This window comes from Thermobia domestica, chromosome 6 (genome assembly GCF_964235325.1).
Source record: "Thermobia domestica chromosome 6, izTheDome1.hap1.1, whole genome shotgun sequence".
Lineage (NCBI taxonomy): Eukaryota > Metazoa > Arthropoda > Insecta > Zygentoma > Lepismatidae > Thermobia > Thermobia domestica.
Window position 1 is genome coordinate 18,160,076 of NC_137459.1, and position 24,646 is coordinate 18,184,721.

The following is a 24,646-nucleotide window of genomic DNA, read 5'->3' on the forward strand; positions in this document are numbered from 1 at the left end:
CACAATACATGTACATGATATTGTACAGTCGTAAACTACCCATCGATACCCTAAATCAGTTGTTGCCAACTTTTTTTGAAATGTGTCATATCGCGACCTTAGTATTTGACAGTAAAGTACTTTAGATATGCATTGTCCCAATTGTCTGTTACCTGAATGTAAGAGCTTTGAAAAATTTGAATTTTTGTGATATTGTAGCGTCCTAAGTTTGTAATAAACCTGGTATTGTACGTATTCGTTTAACATGTAAATTTATAATATGTATTTGAGGTAATGATATTTGAAAAACAACTTATGTTGGAAACATTGCTAAGCTGACTAGATCGAATCTGCAAGTCGTAGTGTTTTTTGTGTTAATTTAACAGTAGAAATGCGTTTCGCGATAAATGGTCCACAGTGTATAAAGTGTTAATATGTTTCTTTAATTTCTGGTACAGGAATAAATCATTTTTATTCGCCATGCAATCTGCAGAGAAACTACTGTCCCTAGGAGAAATCGATTTGGAATGTGAGGACTATAAAAGAGCGATACGTGATCTACATGCTTGCCTGCGTATTCAAAAGAGCTTTCTGCAGAAAGATGACGTAGTTTTGGCACGCACATATTATATGTTAGGGACAGCAAAAGTTTTAGATAAACAATACAATGAAGCTGTACATGATTTTCAGTCGTCGATAGAGATTTTGGAGAAAAAAATTGAAAATTTGATGAGGAGAGGTAAGTTAATTCGATTGTTTTGTTTGATGTAGTTGGCACCATTTTCGTTGATGTGTAATGGAAGGTTAATACAAATTTAATTAATATTTACACTAAAATCGTCTTAGTTCACACTTTCTAAGCTGTTCACTATTTGTACTATTAACCCCTTCCACTACGATTTATTTTCTGAATTCTGTCAATCTATATATATAAAAGAGAACGCACAAATCCTTTGTTCCCTCATCACGCTAATATGGCTGAACCAATTTCTTTCATTTTTGGGGGGTTATTAGGATTTGGACCCTAGATGGTTTTTATCATATCACTTTAATTTTTAATTACCAGTGTCTTGAGATAATTGACCATTCAAGTGTCCATAACGTACAAATCCTTTGTTAGTTCATCATAGGTAAAAATAAACGTATTTATATGCAACCCGCATGACCGTGTCACTCGGCGGGTTAACATAAATGACAGGCGATATAATGTTAACATTTACTGCAATCTACTATGGTTTTTATCATATCACTTGAAAGCGAAAAAGTAAAAATTATCTAAGTAACAAAGTTTATTGCGTTCCGGGGTGACCGCAGCGAAGCGGGGCGGGTTAACATAAATGACAGGCGATATAATGTTAACATTTACTGCAATCTTCTATGGTTTTTATCATATCACTTGAAAGCGAAAAAGTAAAAATTATCTAAGTAACAAAGTTTATTGCGTTCCGGGGTGACCGCAGCGAAGCGGGGTGAACGCTGCTAGTTGAAGTATAAAAGTGTATTATAGATGGTTTATAATTATGTAACTTTCAAAACATCAATATAGTAACCCTACGTGATGCTACAATAGTTTAAATTTTATGACGAGTGTAGCTCGTCATTGTGCGATTTGACACCGGGAGGCCATGACGAGCTAGACTCGTCATTTCAGTGCAAGGGGTTAACAATAGGTAGAATTTCCGAAGTATTTATCATTCACGTTCAGTTCAGAGTTAACAGCAGCATCGATGGAGTGAGCAAACTGGAAATTATTGGGTCATCCAGGCTGTTGATACTATGTTGAAAAAATGCGTTGAGGGAAGAGGGGGGATTTGGAAATCGAATACTGTTCCATAGTCTTAACAACCTCATTTATGACATCACTTTAAGGTAGACCCACAGGACTGAGTGTTTCGACCCCGGAATCGAGCCAAAAAATACGCGTGTTTCAGTCCACCCCAAACTCACCGTAGCTTGGATTTGCTTTGCGTCTGCTATTACCTTTTGAAAGACAATGGTACGAAGAGGCAACCTTGATGTGTAATTTATTGGTTAGAATAAAGTAAAATACAAATAAAAGCAAAAGTAGAGCTACTCAATCAAACCGTGCTTGTTTCTGTTAACTTCTGTTTTATCGTAATCGTTTGGGTCAAAAAATTACTTTTATACAGTGGTTTCAAAACAACACCGACAACGTTTGGGAGGTGATTCCTGACACCAAAATAAGATGAAAAGTATACACCAATCTTGGTGCACAAATGCTTCGTTTCGGAATTATAGGCTGCCGTAAACAAAAAATTAACTTTAAAGGTCCATATCTCCAAAACTATGGGGCCTACTTAGGAACTAACATGTACTTTATCTAAAAATACATGTTTCAGAATCCTAAGGTACTCACGCAACAATTCTTGTACAGGCAGTTTGGTTACGGACATATAATCTGAAGTACTCACTAACTACCTCTATAAAAATTGTTGCGCAAGTACTGCAGGATTCTGAAGCATCTATTTTTGGATAGAGCACATATTAGTTCGACTACGGTAGGTAGACCCCATAGTTTAGGAGCTATGGACCTTTAAAGTTCATTTTTTTCACGTTTTCGGCAGCCTATAACTCCGAAAGGAAGCATTTGTGCACCCAGGTTAGTCTATATTCTTTGTCTTATTTTGGTGTCAGTGTTGTTTTGAAACACCCTATATATATAAATAAATTACCACGAGCGGAGAAAATAATCTCAGACAAGCAAGTGATTGCTTGTCAGAATCGAATTACCTTGGAGGCAGATGGAAAATTCGGAGGGAACAAACTACGTTCAGATGTTTGCTTTAATTTAAGTAAATAAAACAAATGAAAGTTCACATACTCACCAATTGTCGGAGTCTTCCGCACCTTACAAGGCCCTGAAGCATCTTCGTGTGTTGTGAGTGTAAGAACACGAAACTTAAGAAACCGAGAGTATTAAAGATTTAGACCGGAACACGAACCACTGCTCTTCCTGTAAGTGTATTAAGCTGTCAGAATATCTCCATCTTTTTTCTTTCTTCAAATTAAACAATCATTTGTACGTATTGATCACAGAGTCAAACGTGGGTGTGTCTCCAGCCTAACCTCTCGTGCCAGGCAAAATGCACCGTTCCATAAAACGTAACTACAAAACTACCTAATTCCTCAGTAAATATAAAATTATCCCTAAGTGAAGATCTTTCTGGTAGACCTCTGGAGGAGGCTGCCCTGTTCTGTCGTAGCTAGGGAAGTTTGGAAGTTTCGCAGCTAAGTGTTTTTGCATAGAGCGAGGCAAATGTAATCAGACGGCGGTATATCTCGGCTATGACGAAGGCTAGCTTGGACCTCACAAGCAATTCTGACTTTTTTCCTGTACTTCATGAGGCGCGGTAATAAAATCCCTTTTCTGTTGACTAGTGCAGGTAATTGAGCTGGTCTTCCTGTTGTAAGATCATGGATTTTGCACAGTAGACTTGAGAGCTTACTGTCCTTCCAGGGTTAAGAGGCATATGATGTATTAAATCCTATCGTCCCCACCAGACGGATCAGACTTTGTGGCTGTTTTCAGTGTGTCACTAGATGTTAAATTCTGTGTTTTATGCATAGGATTGCGCTACAACACCTACTTTTCATTACTTGTAATGTAATGATGCGATCGAGAAAAGTGCTTTTGGTGTCGAGACAAAAGGTATGCATAAATATTAACGCAATGCTTGTCCTCCTCCAACGCATGCAGAACCCATTTTCCAGCTTAATTGCCCTTTCTATTTCATGCAAATACCGAAAAACTGTTAGACGCGATTTACTTCTGATTTTCCTTCGATTTCATCCAACGTCCGTTGCTTATTGTTTTCCATTATAGCTTGAAACTACACTAAAGCGTCATGGAAAGGTCGTCTCGACATTGTAGCCTCCTCTAAAGAGAAATCGTTACTTCAGAAGTTTTTAATCTTTCTTACTGCTGTCGCTGGCGGATACGCTTCACTACTCTGTTGTTTACCGTAGTTGTTAGGAACGACAGAACTTTTAAAATGACCCAATATTCACACCTGAGAAACATTCATCACCTGTAAATCAGTGCCTATCATTTTAGTGGACACTGATTTTTGACTGACAGACTAACTGTTGATAATGAGAAAAAAATAATAAGCCATTATCATAATAAATTCCCCATTTCAGTACTTCGTTACTTCTGGGTCCTCTCCAACCCGTTTTTTCATTATCATTTTTCGTTCTGAACTTTTTCCCAACTTATCCCCTTCCTTTTCCTTTTGTAATTCATACTACTATCTGTTCAATGGGCTTTCCCATTATATTCATGAGTAAGAACTTCTTAAGTAAGGTTCTCCATTCTTTATATATATTCATAACGCAGTAGCTTAGATTTTTGTACATTTTTTTCGGACACTTTGAGTTTATTCCTGGTGCCTTCCATTTCAACTCAGGCAAAAAAAAAAAAAAAAAAAAAAAGTAAAATTGTACCATCATCTCAGGTATTGTTGAAACTTTTTTTATACCAACTAGATGTGATTTTGAGACCCATATTTTTTTTGTTTTGTCGAGAAAAAAAATTCCCGCCAAGTAATGGGCCACCAAAGACGAGGAGTACAATTTATGAATTGTAGAAGGCATGGAAAATGGTCAACTTCGGAGCCCCGCCATTCAGCTATGAAGACAGGTAGACTTATAATTCTTGTTGTGGTATGTAGATAGGGATATAAATAAACTTAAGAAAAAGAGAGCAAGCAAAAAGCAGTTTCCGTGGTTATGTGGGTAGCGTGGTGGATTAGCAGTTCTTACACTATTTTGACACTAGATCGAATCCCATCCCATCTTTTTTTTTTTTCTTACAAATTATAATTTTCATGTTAATAAGAACCGAAGCAATATAATAAGGACATAACTTATTGATATTTTGCTGTAATGACGTATTTATCCAGTATTAGAGTACTATTGGTAATAGCTATTGTTTTCAGTTCATGCTGTTGTATAGCTTCTCTCATCCTGTTTCCTTGGGAAAAGAACAATTTTGTCTCCAACAAAGTGTAAAGGATATATACGGACAGAAAAAGACATCTTAGTACCAAACGTGATTTATCGTGACTAGTTTGTCATTATTTAAAAAAAAAAAAAAAAAAAAAAACTAAGTAAATTATTGAAGTTGGCTTCTCTAGCTTTTAGCTAAAAATATTTTTTTTCTTTGTAAGACTATACTTTATAAGACAAGGTGTGTGATCATACTCACAAATTTAGCTAGGGAGTGAAAGATAATTGTTTATACAAACATTTTACAGATTTAGGTGCGTGAAAACACCAATACACCATGGTCTCGCTTATCTGACCTTCCTTTGTTCCACATACCGTATGATCCGACATATTGCAGATAGCACCAATCGACAAGAAGAACTGCAAGTTGTGGTCTTTTTTTTTTTTTTTTTTTTTTTTTTTTTTTTTTTTTTTTATGCTCTGGTGTCTATCGCCTAGCGCGCCCGTCTACACCTTGACTCATATATCTATCATTCAGTACAGACACGTATCCAGGTTTTCTATTCGGAGGGGGCCCAACATGAATCCTCGTAAGCACGTAATTCTAATGTTTTAAAAAATATCAATAATAATAATAATAATAATAATGCAACAGTTCTGTATTCCTCTTAAACTTTTTCCTACTTTTCATTTATAAACCGGTTTACTTTGGAAACTGCATTATAGCACAAACAAAATGAAACATACTTTCGAGAGAAATGTAACTAAAGAACTGTCTGCTACGTATATCACATAACAAAAATAGTAAGAAGACATTGAGTGTATCGTTCTAATATATTAAAGTTAAAAACAGAGCGGAAACGAAATGTTAATCCTATTTAAAACTTCTTTAAATCCACCTGATATAATAGCATTATGGTATATTCTTAGAATTATAAGAAGACATCAGCACATTGCCCAAAGTTTGGACACTGACTCCAAGTAAACTGATATAAAAGAACCTCAAAAGGGTAAAAGCAAGTTTATTAAAAAGTGCTTGAGTTTCGGAGGGGGACAGCCCTCAGGCCTTCACGCTGGATACGTCCCTGATTCAGTGCAGTGCATTTATTTGTTATAAAACATGATTATTAGATGCGTAATATGTAGAATTCTATCACAAGTTTTACTTTTAATAGCTCTTTTCTTAACACATTCATATTATCCGGCGTTCTGCCTGCCTCTTTATGTCGGATAAGCGAAAGTCTACTGTATTTCCAAAGCTAGAATATACATGAACTAGAATTGTATCGTCCTAGAACAGACAATAGTGTGAAATGCTTATATTAAAAGGCTGGAATAAAAAAAAAAAAAGCATAAGTACTGTTGTGGTAGCGTGAGAACAAATTAAAAACAATTCAATATATTTCCTAGGTATCAGATTATCATCTTATTGAGTCGATGTGTATTCTTTTTTAAACATAGTTTTAAAAGTCATACCATTCGCAATATTTCTGAGGAAATCGAAAGAAAAACTCCTATGTGCCTCTTGTGGCAAAGTGGCTTAAGTTCATGGTCCGAAACCAATTCCCACGTTAAGGTATAGATAGAGTTACCATATTTCAAAAACGCAAATCCGGGATGCTACTAAATTACGAGAATGTTTGAAATGCTTAAAATTGAAAGAAGTGTTGAATACTAATTTACTTTCCTCCATTAGATAGAGTTGTTCAAGTATTACGTTATCACATTTTTATTCATTTCACTAGACCTTTTTCCAAGGGCGCCAATTTATCTGTAAATTTGGAGGGGGTGCACTCAAATGCAGAAGATATATATATATATATATATATATATATATATATATATATATGAGGACTTTAAGACAAATTGCACTCAAATTATGCCAAATATTGTATATTCATAAATACAAAGGAGGCCCACATGAGTGAATTTTTTGATGGACAAACACCATGTGCATGGTTTTCTCGGGGTTCTCCCACTTTCTTCATTCCGTTTCATTCATTTCTCATCATCACTGTCTCCTTTAGCCTAGCCGGTATAACCGTGGGTCGTAAAACTTAAAGATTTGATTTCAAATAATTCCAACCCAAACAGTTGCAGGAAGTATGTCATTTCGAATAAAACAAACTACTCTATAAAATTCTGAGTATTATTATTTTTATATATACAATTCTAGCGGACCTTATTGCTAAATCGAAGGGTAAGAAGATTAAATTCACTCTTATTATTATAGATTCATTTCAATTGAAGCAGTTAAAATAACTGGGAAAAATTAGAAAGCCATGCCCTATATTCCAGTGTGCCACAACAGGATAACACGGCACATTGGCGTGCCCATCAAAATGAACAGTGTGACGCAAACTTTTACCTATTATTTACAAGAATATTTGTCGAGTTCATTTTATTTATTATTATCAACGATTCTTCCACGGATCAGTTGTCTGTATACAGTTAAACAAGTATTACATTGAGGGAATGAGTGTAATTATTTAGTTTAATAGTAATAGAAAGGTATATTTTCTTGTGTTTTCTACCGAGAATAACTGCATCCGGTCTAGAAAGCTGGAACTAACAACAAAGGAACCCGATGTGCCAACCACACACCACCCTATAGTCGTGAGTGCAACAAGTCCTTTTCTACGTCTTGGCACCCTAAGGGTTGTTGCCTTCAAAGAGAGAGAGAGAGAGAGAACTTAAGTCAATTGCACTTCCATGCTTAAATAAATAAATTATGTAAATAACTGTTTCGTTTTCTGTTTATTATTATTATTATTAATTTCTTAGGAAGTTGACTGCCATATGTATACACACGGCTCCCCCGTGCAGCGCCTCGTGTATGATTTTCCATACACAAACTATATATTCCAAGTTTGTTGTGTTCGTGTTATAGGTGTGTTTGTAATTAGATGCATATGGCGTAGAAGTCAAAATTGAATGTCCACGCTACGTATATGCAAAACCATAGACAAAGAAATTTATGAACAAAGACATTTATGGCGCTAAAACAGAGGGGAAAAAAATAAAGAATTACTGGCGGATTGTTGCTCATAGTGCACAGGTGATGACGGTTAACAGTGTTAAATTTAAACAAATAGTTTTAATTAAGCACGAATTTAACTTAGTGTACAGTGGGGAAGGCTCAGGAGTTCGCTAGGATCGTTACAATATCGAACCCCGTGAAATGCACTGCGAACCTGTCTGCAAGCTTGGGGGGCGCGGTGGCTCAGTGGTAGAGCGTTCACCTCTGGTGCTTGGGGTCCCGGGTTCGATTCCAGCCCCCGCCAAGTGAACTTTGTGGTGGACAAACACCGTGCTCGTGGGTTTTCTCGTGATTCTCCCGTTTCCTCCCACTTTATTCATTCCACCATTTCACTCATCTTTCATCACCGTCTCCTTTAGCCTAACCGGCATAAACGTGGGACGTAAAACTCAAAGATTTCATTTCTGTCTGCAAGCCCCCCGTAATGTTCAACAGATATTGTGTATTAATGCTCATTTCAGTGCAAACCTACATAGGCCTACACACTTCAATACTCAACGAAGGTGCAGACTATTCATGAGTTGCAGCATTAAACTCTCACCCACTGTATTATCCTAACATGTCTCCCAGCGATTACAATATTTTTTGGTACCTCAATCACTTCCTAGTAGGATAGCTTTACCTAGAGACCACTGATTAACCTGGTATTGGATATTTCACTTTCTTACCTTTGGAGTTGACAGTCATTGGTTGGAAATTTCACACGCAAATATCTAATATTAACAACGTTTCTTCTATAACTTCGTAATATTGTATTATTTCTTTGTATTATTCATTAGCTTGGTTAGGCTTGTTTAAACACTTTTCTCTTTGCACCTACTTATTACCTATACCTTAACGTTGGATAAAAATACACTAGCTCTCACCGGGAACCAATGCACTTGAACCATTTGGCCACAACGAGGCACATTTAAAAACAAGTTTCGATTTTGTTAGGAAAATTGTGATTTAAAAATATATTTAAGAATGAGTATGGATGAAACGCACTGAATTTTCTCGCTCGAATTTCTTAAACTGACTCGTGTTAGGCTGCAGCTATTACTGAAACATTTATTTGGGAAATGTGAAGAAAATAATGTGTTTTGGAAAACTTTGTACGAAGCAACTTATGTCCAAAAGTAAAGTACCCATTGGTCATATTTCTGTTAGAAATAACTTATGCCATATATTAGAATTAATAAGGAAATTATTGTATGTGAACTATGAGCAAAAGCGTCTGAGTACTTTCTGAGAAAATCGTTAAAAAAGTCATCCCCAAGAATAAAATATCCCTTGTATATCTTTTCAGGACAAACGAGTTATGCTATTTATGAAATACGAACAAAATACCTGAGTCGTTCTCGACAAAATTGTATGGTAAAACTTACTCCGAAAAGTAATATACCAGTTCTAGCTTTTTAGGATGATGGAATTATAACATATCGTTAGGTTATTTATGTAACATTTATTTATGAAATATGAACAAAATTGCGTCAGGCGTTAATGAGAAAATCGTCGAAGAAGAGTAAACTATCCCTTCTGAATGTTTACAGGATGAACGAGTTGTCATATTGTTAGGTTATTAATGCTACATTTATTTACGAAATGTGATTGAGAAAATTGTTTGAAAAAACGCGTCCCATACAGTAAATTACACCTCATATATTTTTTCAAAGCAATGATTCATACTACAATGAAGGGTTATTAATAAAATATATATTTGTAAAAAATAAGCAAAATATTTACAGCTGTTTTTGAAACAATTTAAATATTTTAAATTTTCATCCTTCAGTAAACTACCCTTATTTTTAGGTGTCGGAGGATATAGAATTTGGTCCAGATACGTCGAACAATATGGCCTCTATTTGAATGCATGTAAAAGCGTGACGAACAGACAGACGAACAAATGGACAGACATCAAAATCACTTTTTCGATATGTGGGGGCGTGAAACTTGAATTCATTGAAATCTCGAATTCGATTTTTATCAATATCACTACAATTTCTTCTTTCGTCGCTCGAACGTGAAAACTAATAGGAACACAACGACACGTAAGGTGATAATTTGTAATCCCCAAAATTGAGTGATTTACGTTTAATGTGTTGCCATGCTAGAAAAAAAAAGCTTATGCCTGTTTGTTATATTATTTTAATATCAGTTTTTCACGTTACTATATAATGTAGAAATATGGCATGATTATCGTTCATATTCATGCTATATTTTGGAAATATTCGTGTTCCGCATACATAGATCTGTATAATTTAGTTACATTCAACGAAAGCATTCTTGCACTTGTGGATATGAAAAAAAGAGAAAGTCAATACTCTAAAAAGCAAAAACCACAAGCACACACACACACAAACGATAATTTGACATCAGTTCGATGTAACAAGGGGTAAGACTGTCGAGGTCACATATGTTCTTTTTCCTGTTCCTGACACACAAATCCGAAGTGAGTTGTCTGCTGTTCAAGAACGGGCAGGGGAAGTATAACATACAAGACCGTAAACTGAAAGCAATCGCTGTTTCCAATAGTAGGCCTACACGTATTCTAATATTGAATAAATACGTCGATTAAAGGATACTATCAATAAGTTAATTCCTTATTATATTGTTTCGGTTCTTAACATCAAAATTATACACTTCCTATAATGTTTTGTAAAATATATGGGACTGGATGGGATTCGATCTCATGTCAAAATAATAAAATAACTGCTAGTCCGCCACTCTATCCACCTAACCACGGAGACTACGTTTTGTTTGCTGTGAGCTCCTCCGTGGCTAAGCGGTTACCGTACGCGCCTTTGGCGCGGGAGACCCGGGTTCGATTCCCGGCGGGAGCTCATGTGGTTCGGATTCCACGTTAATCAGTAGGTCCACGTCTCATATAGCCTCGCTGCTGAACGGGACGTAAAACTCAAGATCACTCACTCACGTTTTGTTTGCTCTCTTTTCTTAACAAATAGTTCTCATAACCATGGTGCCTATCGCTTCGAACCTTAAAATAAGAGTTTTTCTGTTTAATTCTATATTTTCGTACATCTTCGTTACAGAAACTAATTTATATTTGGCAAACCATCTAGACACTAGGTTTAAACTGAGACCCGGGTTCGATTCCCGGCGGGAGCTCATGTGGTTCGGATTCCACGTTAATCAGTAGGTCCACGTCTCATATAGCCTCGCTGCTGAAAGGGACGCTAAACTAAAAAATCAACTCAACTCAACTAGGTTTAAACCAATAAATTCAATATTTTACTCCACTTTCCAGTTCCTCCCTTCGCCTATCGCCCCTCGTTCACTGCCTATTGTCAATTTCCCTTCGCAATCGTGCTCTGCTACTAAAAGTCCCTCGAAAGCATGATTGCCAGTGTATACAAAACCGAGCGTAATTTTGTTTTTTGCTTATATTTTTATTATTTTATTATATTTTTTGGAAATATATCCTTAGATGGATAGCTTTCTATCATCTCCACATACTACTAACTGAATTTTACTCGTAAACGTAAGGAAAATGGAACAAATGCGAAAAATCGTGAGTTACAATATACGCTTTTTTTTTTTTTTTTTTTATGTGGGTACATGCTCTGCCTGAATTGAAATGGAAGGCACCTCCTGATTTCATTTCTTGTTCGATTTTCTTAGATCGCTTCATGGAAATTCTATCTCCGTTGCTTGGGTTCTGCTCTATTCTCCCATTCTCCACGTTCCTGCAACATAATATGAAGCATATTTTGTATTATGGCATTGTCAGCTTTCCTAGGTATGTGATATCAGTTGTTTCACTTTTTGGTAAAATCTTCGTCGTCGTAATCTTTTGCCTCATTCTGCTAACTTGTGAACACAGATATTTGGAAGTTCCTTCATTAGTTTCCTCATAGTTATATTTGTTTTCCTTGTTGTTCCATGTTTCTTGAAATATTCAAAATTCGATTTTTCTCTTGATTTATTCTTAGGCCATATTCTTTGATCCATTAACCCCGAGTATCCAGTTGTCGTTACTTCGATTTCTCTCCAAATCTCTGCATAATGTGTTTCTACCCCTCTTTTACCTTCCTAAGTATGTCTCACATAATTACAGTAAATAATACGGGAGACATCATACTGCCTTGTTTCAAACCACACTTCACTTCGAACTATTAGATTTTAGCGTGTTTCTCTCATTTCGCTTAGTTGCTAAAGTTATTTCCGTATGTTCTTAAGTACAGGGTGGTCCGGAAGTGGGCGTACCCCCCTCCTTTATTTAACAGTATAGTGTTAGTTATGGTAGAATGTCTGTATACAGTTAGCTTGAAGTCTTTAGCATAACAGTTAGCTTGGAGTCATAAACATCGGTATGCCAAGCAGTTACCAAACAAATGTGGGTAAAACTTAAAACCGTCAGAAAACACCAATTAGGTGTGCGTCAACTTCCGGACCACCCTGTACATGTTCATATACTTTCTCTAGATCTATGAACTCTTCAGTGCTAATCGTATTTCTAGTTTTTTGCAAGTAGTTGTTTCTGTGACAGTATGGGATCTGTTGTTGAGCTGTATTTCTTTTCTCAAAACAGCGTTGCTCTTCGTACATGTTCTGTTCGATTATTGAATTATGAACCTGGGTGCAGTAGTTGTCTAATGAACAATAATTTAAACATGGGAAAGGTAAAACGGAATACGAGACCTTTTGAAAATACTATTTATAAACATAGTTTGTTTACTTGCAGGAGTAAAACTTCCCTTCATAAGAGACGATGAGTTCAAGATGTTCAACGGCCGTTGTAATTATTTAGATCTTTTGCACACTACCCAGTACGACTGCCTTCTAAAGAGTCATTTGAAAACTTACACTAATTAAAGGTGTGTCAAACCGTATTCAAGATGATTTAATTGAATCTGTTCCCGGCGCACTTAATAAGAAAATTAAACAGTGATTGGAAAAATCTGGCTTCTTGCCATACTAACTTCAGACAACTAACGTCTCGAATAAATTAGTTTTCCTTTGTTTATCGATATATGATTGAAGGAATGATGGTAAAGAGATTTGTATGCTTCAAAGATGTGAAGACCAAAAACATGACAGCACTTTCTAATCTTATTTTAAGGCATATTCAAGACTTTTTCAAATTATGGTGAAAGTCTTCACATAGAGGTACGGTGGAAGTGCAGTAATGGTCTCTTCATTGCATTGTGCCAGAAGCTCTTTCTTCACTTCTGTGCGTACTGCTTAAATTTAATACTACTCAAAGTGCTTGAAGTAATCCTGAATGCGTTATCTCTTTTGCTACTCTTAGTGGACGTGCAATGTTTTACTCCAAATCAGCAAAGCGCACAAAATTTCTTGATGGACTTTTAGGTCGACGCCCACCACAAGTTTATCCAATAGGATGGAATTAGTCATCACGTCAATATTTACGAAAAAAGAAAAAAAATATGCTTAGTTTTTCGTACCATGTTGGAGCATCAGCAGAACTGGAATATTTGTTATTTAAGAACACTTATTTAGAAAACTTTGAATTTTGGTTTCTTCTTGCAACTTTTCTCGATCTGATGATTTCCTTAGTGTCCTTAATGCAATAAGTTCATTCGATATTGCTTATTGCAGAAGGGAGATAATAGAATGCAAAATACTGTGAAATCTCGTAGAAACAGTTTTCAAGCGCTATATGAAGAAACAGTTTCCGATGTTGGGCTCCCAGGAGAACGAAACAGAAATCTTTCTCTGGACATTACAACCTAATATAGCTTTTACATTCGCAGTTTCCCAACTGATTGTTTTAGAAGTTTACGTGAATTTCTCTACTTCAATGAAGTTCGTCGGAAAAACTAGTTAATCGTAACGTACAATTAGCGTTGTCCACGAGGCGAGAAATAAGTTTGTCTCCTAAATTGTTGTCAAATTCTCGTCTTCTCTCGGTTCTCAGAAAGCTCTTCTTGTCTCGTTTTATACAAAAACTAGCCTTTGCCTAGCTGGGGACTCGGTCCCCAGACCCCTTGTTTGCTCGGCCTACGGCTTCGCATTTCTTATGTATCAGCCTTTGCATGAAGAGTGTATTTTTCGTACATTTGCTCTTAATATTTCCTGAATTCGGCCAGCTGGTGGCTTCGTCCCCTGACCCCCGCGTTTACTTGACGTACGGCCTCGCACCTCTTAAACTCACAGTTCTACCAGATTTCAAGTTTCTTTTCGTACTTCAACCATCTAAAACAGTAAGCTTTTGTATCCCAAGAAAAGGTCCATTTAAATAACATGGAAATTTCATCATCCCCCTTTAGACCCCTTAAAAACTAAAATATTCACTTTTGCCAATTTCCCTGTGGGTTAATCCCGAAAGGCTATAATCATGCCAAATTTCATTATTCTAATCCTGCCGGAAGTGCCTAAACATTTTGGGGTGTAGATGTCCCATGTAAATAACATGGAAAAGATCTTTCAGTTCCCCATAAAACCACTCTACAGTTGGAAATTTTTATTTTTCGTGATTTACTTAGATAACGTTAACGAAAACTTACAAGCATACAGAATTTCTAGTTTTATTCCAAGTACCTAAAATATGAGAAATACGAGATAATAGGTTAAAAAAAAGACCTATTTAAACAATATGGGGAATTTCTTCATCGCCCTTTTAGACTCCCTAAAAATTAAAAAAATTCACTTTTCGCAATTTTTCTGGGTTAGTCCCGGAAAGCTACAAACATGCCAAATTTAAACTTTCCACGTCAACCGGAAGTACCTCTTTATTTTGTCAGTTCATGTAATTTTATATATAGTTAGGATTTTCCCCAAATTTTCCTTTTAATTTAATCTAAAAGTTTATCGAAATCCTTCAGTGTCAGAACACAACGAAGGGTGTGATATAACTACATTTAAACCATATTTATTATTGAAATGTATTGTGTACTGATTTACGTATCTTTAAACTTTGACAGGGTGTCTATCGGTCACGAATGACACGAAATCAGAAAACGGTCATGAATGTCACGAAAAGGCCATGAAATTTAGTTTTTGGGTCACGATTTTTTTTAACTACAAATGTAAGTACAGATTGGAAAATTTGGTTCTATAAAACGTCAAAATTCACCACCAGAAATGTCTGTGGTCGGCTTTAGACGCTACCAAATCGCAAGCAAAGTACGTTTCTATCGCATGGATGAAAATTCGGCCTATTTCGCACCCAAATTCGCTCTTGAAAATTTTAGAAAATTGTGTGATTTGGTAAAGAAAAGGTCACGAAAAAGCCACAAAATTTCATTTTGGAATTTTAGTAGACACCATGTTTGATAAATGTTCATCATCTGTAAGAGGTTAATGATCTTTGGTGCTCAAGAATAAAATTTAGTATGTGGTAGTCCCTTGTGTGTGAGGTTGGGTTAAAATAGCGCACAGAAAGAGAATTACTGCACAAGACGAAGAATTGTGTCTAAGAATGGGGCAAAAGTCTCTATTCTTTTCTATTGAGACTATTAGAGGTCACTGCATTAATAGCAAATGTTATTTCGTACTAGTGAAGCGATACCATTGTAGAAATTAATGAGATTTTCATGTTTATTTTTCAATTGGTCATTTTAACTCATGCACTTGCCACTTCAAATCGCTGAATGTAGCACACAGTAATAAAGAATAAATTTAACATGACGTTACAAATTTATGAAGGATTTGGCAACCTAAAATGTCCTCAAAATCAGTGGCAATAATTTATTGTTTTAGAGGAATAATAAGGCTAACGAAATACCATGAAGTTGAGGCTCACATCAGATCAAAGCTTTGTTCCGGAGCATACATGTCTTCGGGTGTCTGGCATGCATTAACTCATATTCTTTTTAGAAATAAGAAGAAACGTGACTCATCATACCATATTGTCTTTCAACCATCGATAGTCCATGTTTTATGATCTCGATACCATCTTTTTCTCTCTACTGCTTTAAAATTTATTTATTATTTATTTGTTGCTTTTCTTATGGCTACAAAAGCTCTTTAGGTTTTTTTTTCTTTCTTTTTCGTGTTAACTGTACAAGTAAATGTAGGTGTTATCTTTCTTCTGCAGATGTAAGTTTCATCAGCGCAAGGTGGCGAAATATTTTTGATGTGGAGGGAGGTCTTTCCGTAAAGCAGCTGAAAAATATTATTTCAGTTATTCACGAATGCTCGGACTCCGCCGCAAAAAGGTAAGAAAGTTGGAGTAAATCCTGAAATTATTATTACTATTAGCATTTAACGGAATAGAGAAATAAATATCCAAACATGAGACCAATCAATAGATTAAGATAAAGCTCCACAAATTGGATGAGAATAGTTTTCGAGAAAATGGAGAAGTACTTCAGGTTTAATTTCCGTGCATACTTTGCAGGTAAAAAGGATCATAGTGCTTGTCTATAAAAAGTATAGTAATGTATGCAAATGAAATCTTTCAGTTTTAACGTCCCACGATTATGTCCTTTAGGCTATGAAGAAATCTAAAGTAAAAGAATAAATAAAGGTATTGAAAAAGATATAGGGCCTTATGCAGAGTCGTTCTGACGCGTGATTAGTGCCATACTAAAGAGTTCGACCAATGTTTCCTGTAGTAGTCAGGCCTTTAGTATGACGCTAATCATACGTCAAAACAACTCTGCATAAGGCCCATAGTCTTCCGAGGTCATTCGAATTCGGTTCTTCTTGTCTTCTTTCTTCTTTTTATCTTCGTTTAATGCCGTCAAAGATAGCAACGAAATCTCTTTCGGCAGTAAAGACATCCCATAAAATGGATTAATGTTGCCGCGAAATTGAAAAATTCTTTAACAAGTGTAACTGAAATCCATGATACCAGGCTCATACTATTGGTAATTGTGGGCATTTCTTAAGTTCTACCTGACAGTTTATCTTACCGCAACAATTTGTTGATCGTCATTTGTAGTCCATAGAATTAGCATGGAGCTAGATGGAATTCGAAATGTTCCGTTACAATAATATCAATTTTTAACTTTATCCCCCTCCCCCTTCATTTCCTGCAGAAAAACTCCTCAGAAGGAAAAGTAATCAAACGCATTCTGTAGTTTTTTATTTTTAACTCTAATTCTTCTTTTTCTTTCATCATGCCTTAAGTTTTTTTCATTTATGGTTTCGAAGATAGGTCCGGACCCCCGGGACCCACACCTTGGCTACGTGCCTGTACATATACACATTTGATTGATTAATAACAGTAAGAAATTATTTTTACAGTAGTTGTTGATACTATTTGTTTAATAATTATCTACCATTAATATAAAAATATTTAATAGTGGAAAATATATTTACTCTTTATTGTATCTTTTAGTGTTTATACATTTTTCAAAATTTTTAGGTAGGCCCGTGCCTACCGGGCCTACCCGCTAAAGCCGCCTATGCGATAAATTATCATGAACTTAAAACATGTGAAGACAGTGATTCATGATTGCTTATTAAAAGTAGTTAGCAGAAATTTAGGAAAACGTTAGAGCTATGTAATATCCAAAATTTGATTTCGAAAATCGATATCGATAAAATATCTAAACTTGACCGATATGTCGAAAAGTATTAAAACTATCTGTACAAAACCAAGTTCATTTTTTGAGAACGAAATAATAATAATAATAATAATAATAATAATAATAAAGCATATAAAAAGGGAGAGGGAATTCTTTCTTTTTTTTCCCTTCATGTAGCGGATTGTCAAGGAGTAGTTGGAGCTGAGAGGGCGGCTTCATTTATCATGCATTTATCATCTGTTCATCTGCATGTTTGCACATGCGCACCTAGCCGCGAATACCACTACCGGACTCGCGAATAGTTGGTGGGAGTTTTCGGAAGTGGACGCTCAGTGGAGGTCTTCATCCGAAGTAGACATGTACCCGTTCCGGCCTTCTGTTGTGTCTCCTGAGACTATGGATAATATTTATATGTAAACTAACTATGGCCTATGGAACCAGGAGGTTCAATGCCGCGTTCACAAAAGCTCTCCAATGACTTCTATCCTTAGCTAACTGCGTCCAGTTTCTACCTTGTATTCCAATATCTGCGAGATCCATCTTAATATTGTCCTCCCATCTGCGCCTAGGTCTTCCAGTCAAGACTGAAAGCGTTTCTACTTTCTTCCATTCTAGCTACATGACCCGCCCACCTAAGCCTCTTAGGCTTGACGACCCTAACACTGTTGGGTAAACCATATAAAGTATGTAGTTCTCGTTATGAAGTTTCCGCCATTCCCGTTCCTCTTGGGTCCGAATATTCGCCTTAGGATCTTGTTCTCAAATACTTCGTCTATGTTCTTCCCTCAGAGTAACTGACCATGTTTCGCAACCATACAGAACAACAGGCATGATTATCGTTTTGTATATTTTAAGCTTCAAATTCCTCAACAAGAGATTTTGATCCTAATAGTAACACGAATTCCCTGGTTTTAGTCTACATTTAATTTCTCCGTGAATATGATTTTCCTCTGTTAATATTGATCCTAGATATTTGAAATTATCCACTTTATCAAAACTATTATTTAATATTTTAACGCATCCATAATTTGCTGTATTCCGGTCCCGACGCACTTCCATCTATTTAGTTTTCTCTGCATTTACTTCTAAGCCCATGTCCCTGCAACGTTTAATAAGATCTCTGCATTTCTTTCTATTGTTCTCCTATCTTCCCCTACTAAATTTACATCATCAGCATATGCCATAACCTGGTGAATACCGTTCAACTCTAGGCCCTGGTTGCTATCTTTGATTTTCCTTATAGCGTACTCCAGAACGAAGTTAAATAATAATGGCGACAACGCATCTCCTTGTTTCAGGCCATATTCGACGTGAAAGCTCGTGGACAAAAATTTTCCTACCCGGACTTTACTTTGGGATTCATTTAAACATATCTTAATTAATCTAATTAGCTTTCTCGGTATTCCAAGTTCTGTAAGAACGTTGTATAATGTTCCTCTCGTAACCGAGTCGTACGCCTTTTTAAAATCAATAAATCGTTGATGTACCGGGGTATTGTATTCCCACTTTTTTTCGAGTATTTGGCGAATGGTAAATATTTGGTCAATAGTTGATCGATTTCGTCTAAATCCGCACTGATGATCTCCAATAATTTCATCTGCGTATGAGGTCAGTCTTGCTAATAGAATATTTGAAAGGATTTTATAGGATGTTGACAGAAGATAAATGCCTCGATAATTATTGCAGTCAGTTTTGTCGCCTTTCTTGTGAATTGGAACAATGATTGATTCTTTCCACTCTTGTGGCAATTTTTCCTTGTTCCAGATAAGGAGAATGAGTTTGTGTATCTTGTTCCACAATTTTTCGCCTCCAGCTAAAATTAACTCAGCCGGAATTTCATCTACACCCGGATATTTGTGTTTCTTTAATTTCTTTATAGAGGTTTCTACTTCTATTCGGTTGGGTTCTGGAATATACGGTTCTGCGGTGTGTATCTCCTTTTCTCCACACACACTACGTTTTGGTTGCGTGTTAAGCAAATCGTCAAAGAAATCTTTCCATCTATTTAAGATGCTATCCGTATCAGTGAGAACTGTACCGTCAGATTTCTTTAATATATAAGCACGAGGTTGATAGTCTTTCTTAAATTCGCTGATCCCCTTATACATGTCCCGGATGTTTTTATTTTTACTATTATCTTCAAGTTCCTTAATTTTAGCTCTCAGAAAATCGCGTTTTTTTGTTCTAAAAGTTTTGGAAGTTTCCCCCTGATATCTTCGAAATTTTGTGTAGTTATTTCATTCGGATTTTGTAGCCAGCGTAATTTTGCCTGTTTTCTCTTTGCTAGTTTTATGCGTTCCTGGTCGAACCATGGTTTGTTCCTACGTATTTCCGCGTGTCCCAGTTTTTCTTTTGCTGAAATTTTAATGCTATCTCTAATTTCAATCCAGGTATCCTCAACACTAGTGCACTCCGAATCTTCTAAAGCCGAGAATCTATTCGAAACTTTAATCTGGTATTCCTCTCTTACCTGGCTCATTTCTAATTTCTTTAAATTGAATCTCTCCGTTTTCGGACAATGAATATTACCTTTATTCAACGATAATCTGTCTCCCTCTCTCATATTATCGCTGCTACCAGGTAGTGATCAGTGTCACAATCAGCCCCTCTAAACGACCGGACATCAGTTATGCTAGATTGCCTTCTTCTATCTACTAAAACGTGATCAATTTGATTGTGTTTTCCCATCTGGTGTTGTCCAAGTGTATTTATGAACGTCGCGATGTGGGAATTTTGTACTCTTCACGATTAGGTTTTTGGATGTTGAGAAGTTCACGAGTTTAATACCGTTGTCATTACTTTCCTTATGCAGACTTTCGTTCCCTATAATCGGTTTGAAAATATCCTCTCGTCCTACCTTCGCATTGAAATCCCCTAATAGAATTTTCATATGGTATCGCGGGAGTTGGTCAAATAGATGTTCCACTTCTTCGTAAAAACTATCTTTTATATCGTCATCCTTATCTTCAGTTAGGGCATGTACATTTAAAACAATATCACACCACCGTCCCTTAAGAGTAATAAAAGAAAGTCTTTAATTAACAAATTTAACCCGTTTAATTGCTGGTAATATTCGTTTGTGAACGAAAAACCCCTAATTGGTGATTTTTATTTCCCTCCCCGTAAAAGAACGTAAAATTTCCGGAATTCACAGATCCATTTCCTTCCCATCTAAATTCCTGAACTCCTACTAGGTCCATCCTGTATTTCTCTAACTCACTCATTAAGGATTTTAACGCGCTGCCCTATATAAAGACTTCTAATATTCCTTGTTCTAAATCTCATGTCCATTTTCTTTTGCTGAGGTCGTGCCAAGTTATCAGTCCTTGTCCGAGGCTTTTGTGAATGTTTCTGAACAAGTGTTTTTTACAGGAAGAGGTTGTTAGCCTTACCCAAACCCCCAAGCTGGAGGACTACTCCTAGTCGGCTGTCCGCAACTGCTTATTCAGTATATTTCAGTATATTCGCAGCTAAGCTGTATATCTAGAGGCCTTCTTCTCGATCCGCAACCTGAGGACGCGAAATGCCGTGAGATATATATATATATATATATATATTTACTGGGTGACTGGGTGTCAAAAAATTCCACCGACAAACTTCGGGAGGTAAATCCTCTCATACGAAGAAACAAAAAAGCTCAGTAAACATGGGTCCGGAAACGCGTTGTGTCGAAGATATAAGGCGCCGAAACCGTGGGAAATGAATCTTCAAATGCGTATATTTCAGAAACTATTCAACGTAGACGGTGCGGTTTGAAAACTCACCAACGAAGTCATACCTGCTCTTGTTAAACATGCATGTTTCATAATCTTGCAATGCCTGCGGAAGGGATTCCCCAAAGGAGCATAGGGATTCCCGGATAATCTGCCGAGTGAAGATGGTTCGAAAGGGGTATGAATGGACGACTTTCTCACCTCTTAACAGTACTTCCTTGTACCAAGACGATAACTCAAACGGATACAAAATGGTGGACACTTGTATACCTGCTGTGTGTGGTTGCATAACCGCCACATACGGATGGTGCCCAATAATGAAGTTCGGAATATGAAGTACTGTGAATATGCAATCGAAGGTTCGTAGTGAGGCACGTGCGGTGTTGCTACAGCATAACACACAAAGCAGAGTGATTGAGAGCTGTTGAAACTAGATGCAAACCCGCTATCAAAATGTACATAAATTATCGTGGACAAATGTGTTTTAACATATTCAGCATTGTAGAGTATAGTATTAACATACGTAAGAAGCAGCTGACAAATGACCTCCTGGGAACAGCGATAATGTGATTCGCATATTAGTGGCATAGTTGATGGCGTGCAATGCTGTAAAGTATAACCTGCAGGCACACAAATAAAATACACAAAGCACAAAGACAGAAGAAGACGAGTCAATACAGGAAATGGTGTTTGTAATTCACTTGTACCTTACAACGTCACGAAATCTACTAAAAATGTGAACCATCGACTTCAATGCACAAGAGATAGCGTCGAAGCACTTCGTCTCGCACACGAGAAAAAACGTCGTGGTTAACACGAATTCTTGCGGAAGCCTCGACAATGGAGCCCACAAGGTCAAATTCATTCTCCACTAGTGTCTGGTAGACCAACTCCTTCATGTGTCCCCATAGGTAAAAGTCCATAGGTGTCACATCCGGTGATCTAGGAGGCCATGATACAGGACCACCATGCCCGATCCATCGATTCCCAAACATATCAGAAAGTACATTTTGAACACGTCGCGGCCGATGGGGTGGAGCTCCGTCATGCTGGAACCACATTTGTCGCCGGACTGCAAGGATGACATTTTCTAGCAGTTCCGGGAGTATCTCTGAAACAAAAACACACTGTAAGTATGCATGTTCAGTCGTGGAGGTAATACATAAGGTCCTACTAAGACATTATCCACTAAACCGGCCCACACATTAACTGTGAATCGTTCTTGATGACCTCGGCGAAACATTGCATACGGATTGTTTGCTGCCCACACATACCTATTATGAGCATTGTAACATCCGTCACGAGTAAAACTACTCTCATCCGTGAACAAAACATGCCGCGCGAACTGCGGATTGTCCACACACTGCCGCAGGTACCATCGGGCAAATCGCACACGTTTGGGATAGTCTGTAGGACGCAAAACTTGTACTCTTTGAGGATGATATGGATAGAGGTATTCTTTATGTAGGACGTTCCACACTTTGCTGGTGCTGAACATGCAACACATGTCCAACGGCCCGCGTGCTTGTTGAGGGATTTTGTTCAAATTGGTCCAACACATTCTCTTCGAATGCTGGTGTTCTCACTGTTCGTGGTCTTCCTGCATCAGGCCGGTGAATATGTAAGGAACCTGATTCTCGCAGCTGCTTATTAATTGACGTAAATGTAGTGTGATGGGGGCACCGTCGTTCTGGAAAACGTTCTCTATACAGTCTTTGTGCCTCCCTTGCATTTCCCAAAGCTGCACCATATGCCAGATGCATATCACTTAATTCTGCCCAAGTAAACTCCATTTCCCACTACGGTGTTTTATAAAGCACAGACAGTAAGCACTGCACACAAGCACAGTCGCTTCCAGAATACACGTCAGTCTTCGGTAGACTAGCTTCTTTAGGTGCTCGTCTGTCATATGGCTTAGAGCCGAATCCCACTAACAGCATGGCTCTGTTAGTCAGTGTTTATTTTATCTCTTCTATCGTATTTTTGTTCCTATAAACAGTTTTGGACGTAAGAAAAACGCTATGTACTGTCATTTCAAGGACAATGTCTTTTTGTTGAATATTTTGGACTCAGTTAAAATTATTGTGTGAAACTGAAATACCTTTTACATGTTTTAATATTTAAAGAAGACCAGAAACCAATTTCCTTACACACAGTAAAATGATAATCAATGTTGTTTTTGTTTTTAAAGATCGACAATACTCTCCAGAGTTCGCCTGCGTGTGCATTTGAATGCAGCATAAATCTGTTTACGTTATGAGAGTTAATTACATCCGGCGACTAAAGTTCAGACACAAATGCAGGCGATCTTGCGGCCAGAGCGTTTATAGAGGTACCATCTTGGCATTCGACTTGTGAAACTGAAGAAAGCCACTCAGAATGGTTGAACAAAGAGTGGCGAATCTAGGCTGGGGTCGGGGGGGCCTTGGTCCCCCAATTTTGCTGCGTTACTAGAAAATCACTAATGTCCTAAATACCAAAACGCAGTCCAAATTACGTATTTTACATAGCAAAATACTGACACCCCTTCCCCCTCCAGTTTTTACTTTCAAGATCGGCTACTGAACACCAGGATCGTACCCGGTTCTCTCTACACTTAATCTACTCTGGTGTGCTAAATTGGAATAGGCGTATAGATTTGAGGCTCCAGCAGTTGCATTGTAAGCAAAAATAAACGTGAAGAGTATGACGTTATGATTATTATTTTGTAATAACGTCCCCGCCTTATAGACCTAACAAAATGGACACGAAGACAATCTTGATGTAACTTTAAATGTAGGAATAAAGACAAGGTATAAAATATGAAGGTAGTTTATTATTCTGTTTACATATTTTGGAATCAGTTAACACGAGCGGCTTGGGTACCCGAAGAAAAATCGAAACCGTAGCAGGACTTACATTTAATTTAACGAGCTAAACCAATTCATTTAGATATCATATTCGCGCACTACAGTATCATTCAATTGTTTATTGTTTGATCGTTTATTTGTTAAGATGTTCAACGTTCCTTTTCAGCAGCGGCGCTATATGGAGACGGGACCTAAAGTTTCAAATGCGATCCGATCCATCTCTTGGTTGTTGAGTCCAAAGCTTGGACTCTTAGTGGGGATTGACCCCGCGACACGGCGCGTCAACGTGCAACCTTGCTTTCTGTTGCTTCCTTGCTTATCCACGTAACGGTGCAACAACTGAAAGGAACAAGTACCATTAAAATCAGGTAGACGGTTGCAGACTTATTAAGATAATGCATATGATTTCAAATCACAAATCTCTTATACATTTAATCAGATCATTCATGTAATGTACTTAATATTGGGTCTCGTTCATTAGTGACATTCACTCAGTTCACTAGACATAACGATATTTCTAGCCATTGCTAAACATTACTCATATCTGGAAATGTGCTGACTGTATTCGCTATCGTGCTATTTGGGGTTTTCCTTTGCATTAAGTGTTTTCACAATTTCAATCACTCTGCCTGGTGTGTTATGCTGTAGCAACACTGC

General features: G+C 37.1%; 1 protein-coding gene across 4 annotated transcripts in view; it reads left to right on the forward strand.

Annotated features, from left to right (window-relative positions):
• The window catches only part of LOC145687860 (uncharacterized), a 103,963-nt gene that overhangs the window by 62,094 nt on the left and 17,223 nt on the right, over positions 1-24,646 (forward strand). For all 4 annotated transcript variants that reach the window (XM_081761351.1, XM_081761352.1, XM_081761353.1 and 1 more), the window contains 2 exons: positions 438-718; positions 15,990-16,110. In XM_081761351.1, coding sequence (XP_081617477.1) covers positions 438-718; positions 15,990-16,110 — 402 coding nt within the window. The remainder of the gene's footprint in view (positions 1-437; positions 719-15,989; positions 16,111-24,646) is intronic.